The 1189-nt window shown below is 53.7% G+C and overlaps 1 protein-coding gene across 1 annotated transcript; it reads right to left on the bottom strand.

The window, feature by feature from the left end:
• Positions 1-117: 117 nt before the first annotated feature.
• Positions 118-1185, bottom strand: LOC108513128 (vacuolar protein sorting-associated protein 26B-like; the record flags this gene model as incomplete). The annotated part of the gene is given in 2 exon segments (XM_017848791.1): positions 118-633; positions 636-1185. Coding segments are annotated over 2 exon segments (924 nt in total), but the record flags the coding sequence as incomplete, so codon positions are not given.
• Between the last annotated feature and the right edge of the window lie 4 nt (positions 1186-1189).

The following is a 1189-nucleotide window of genomic DNA, read 5'->3' as shown; positions in this document are numbered from 1 at the left end:
TGTTCCCCAGAGAGGCTGGCTTCCAGGATGCTACCTCTCCTATCCCACATCGGCCACAGAATCCCAAGGAGACACTGCTTCCCACCCCAAGCCCCTTGGGTTCTTCAGAAAAAAGAATTTAAGTCAAAAACATGATTTGTTTTCAGGTTGCAAGTAACGGGTCAACTGAGCCTCACAAGGTTCGCCCCCGCCCCCAGCCGCTGGTGTTGGTAGATGGGGGTGCTGGGTGGATGCCCAGCATCTTCTTGGCCCTGGAGGCCTACTGCCTGCAGTTGTTGTCAGACAGCTGGCTGGGGGTCCGCACATCACCCAGGGAGGTGGTGCCCTCGAAGCGCTGTGAGGCGATGGCCGCCTGGTGGGACATGCTCTTCCGTACGATGTCACCCTTCCGCCACAACACCACTTCCTGCTGCTTGAAGTAGCGCCGCTCCTCCTCTATCAGCACCAGGTTGAGGTAATAGCGCACAGAGAACTTCTTGTTGATGTCCCGCATGGTGGGCGTGAGCTCATACCCTGCCAGGAAGAGCCGGATCAGGATGGACTCTCCTCGAACTGGTGCCCCGTCCATGATCTCGTACTTGGCTATCGTGTCGTTCTCGTGGTACACGTTGGGGCCTGTACCTGTCGTTTCTGCTTGATGATGTCTATCTCCATGTGCTTGATTTTGATTCTCACCAGCAGGAAGTATATCTTCCCTACAATGACATCTTTCAAGTGGTATTTGGATTTATTGTACTCAAATTCAATGTGCAGACAGTCCTCGATCCCAGCCTCCATCTTGATGGAAGAGTTCAGCTCCGGGTATGTGCTGAGTGTGTAAACTACAATGTCCATCTCTTTGACAACATCATTGAGGCGGCGGCTGATGGTAGCTCGAAGGAAATAGCTGTAGGAGACGGAACGTAGCTTCACATTCTGCCCCGTGTAGGACTCATACGGCTTCTTCACGTGGGTAAATTCAAAGTCGAAGGCCTGCGACTGGGTGATCTCTGCAGGCCGGGCCAGGTCCTTCACCAGGGACACAAATTCATGGTGGTTCCCGGGATCGTAGTAGAGTTCGATCTGCCCGATGAACACGATTTTGATGCCCTGGTGCTCCAGCCGCTTGTTGGGGTTCTTGAGGGCAAAGCTCACCTTCCCGGAGACAGTCTCCCCGTCGTAGAAGAGGAAATATTTCTCCTTCTTGCCA

Source organism: Rhinopithecus bieti, unplaced genomic scaffold, assembly GCF_001698545.2.
Source record: "Rhinopithecus bieti isolate Rb0 unplaced genomic scaffold, ASM169854v2 scaffold_32203, whole genome shotgun sequence".
NCBI lineage: Eukaryota > Metazoa > Chordata > Mammalia > Primates > Cercopithecidae > Rhinopithecus > Rhinopithecus bieti.
The sequence above is the reverse complement of the archived record's forward strand: the minus strand, read 5'-3'. Positions and strand labels throughout refer to the sequence as shown.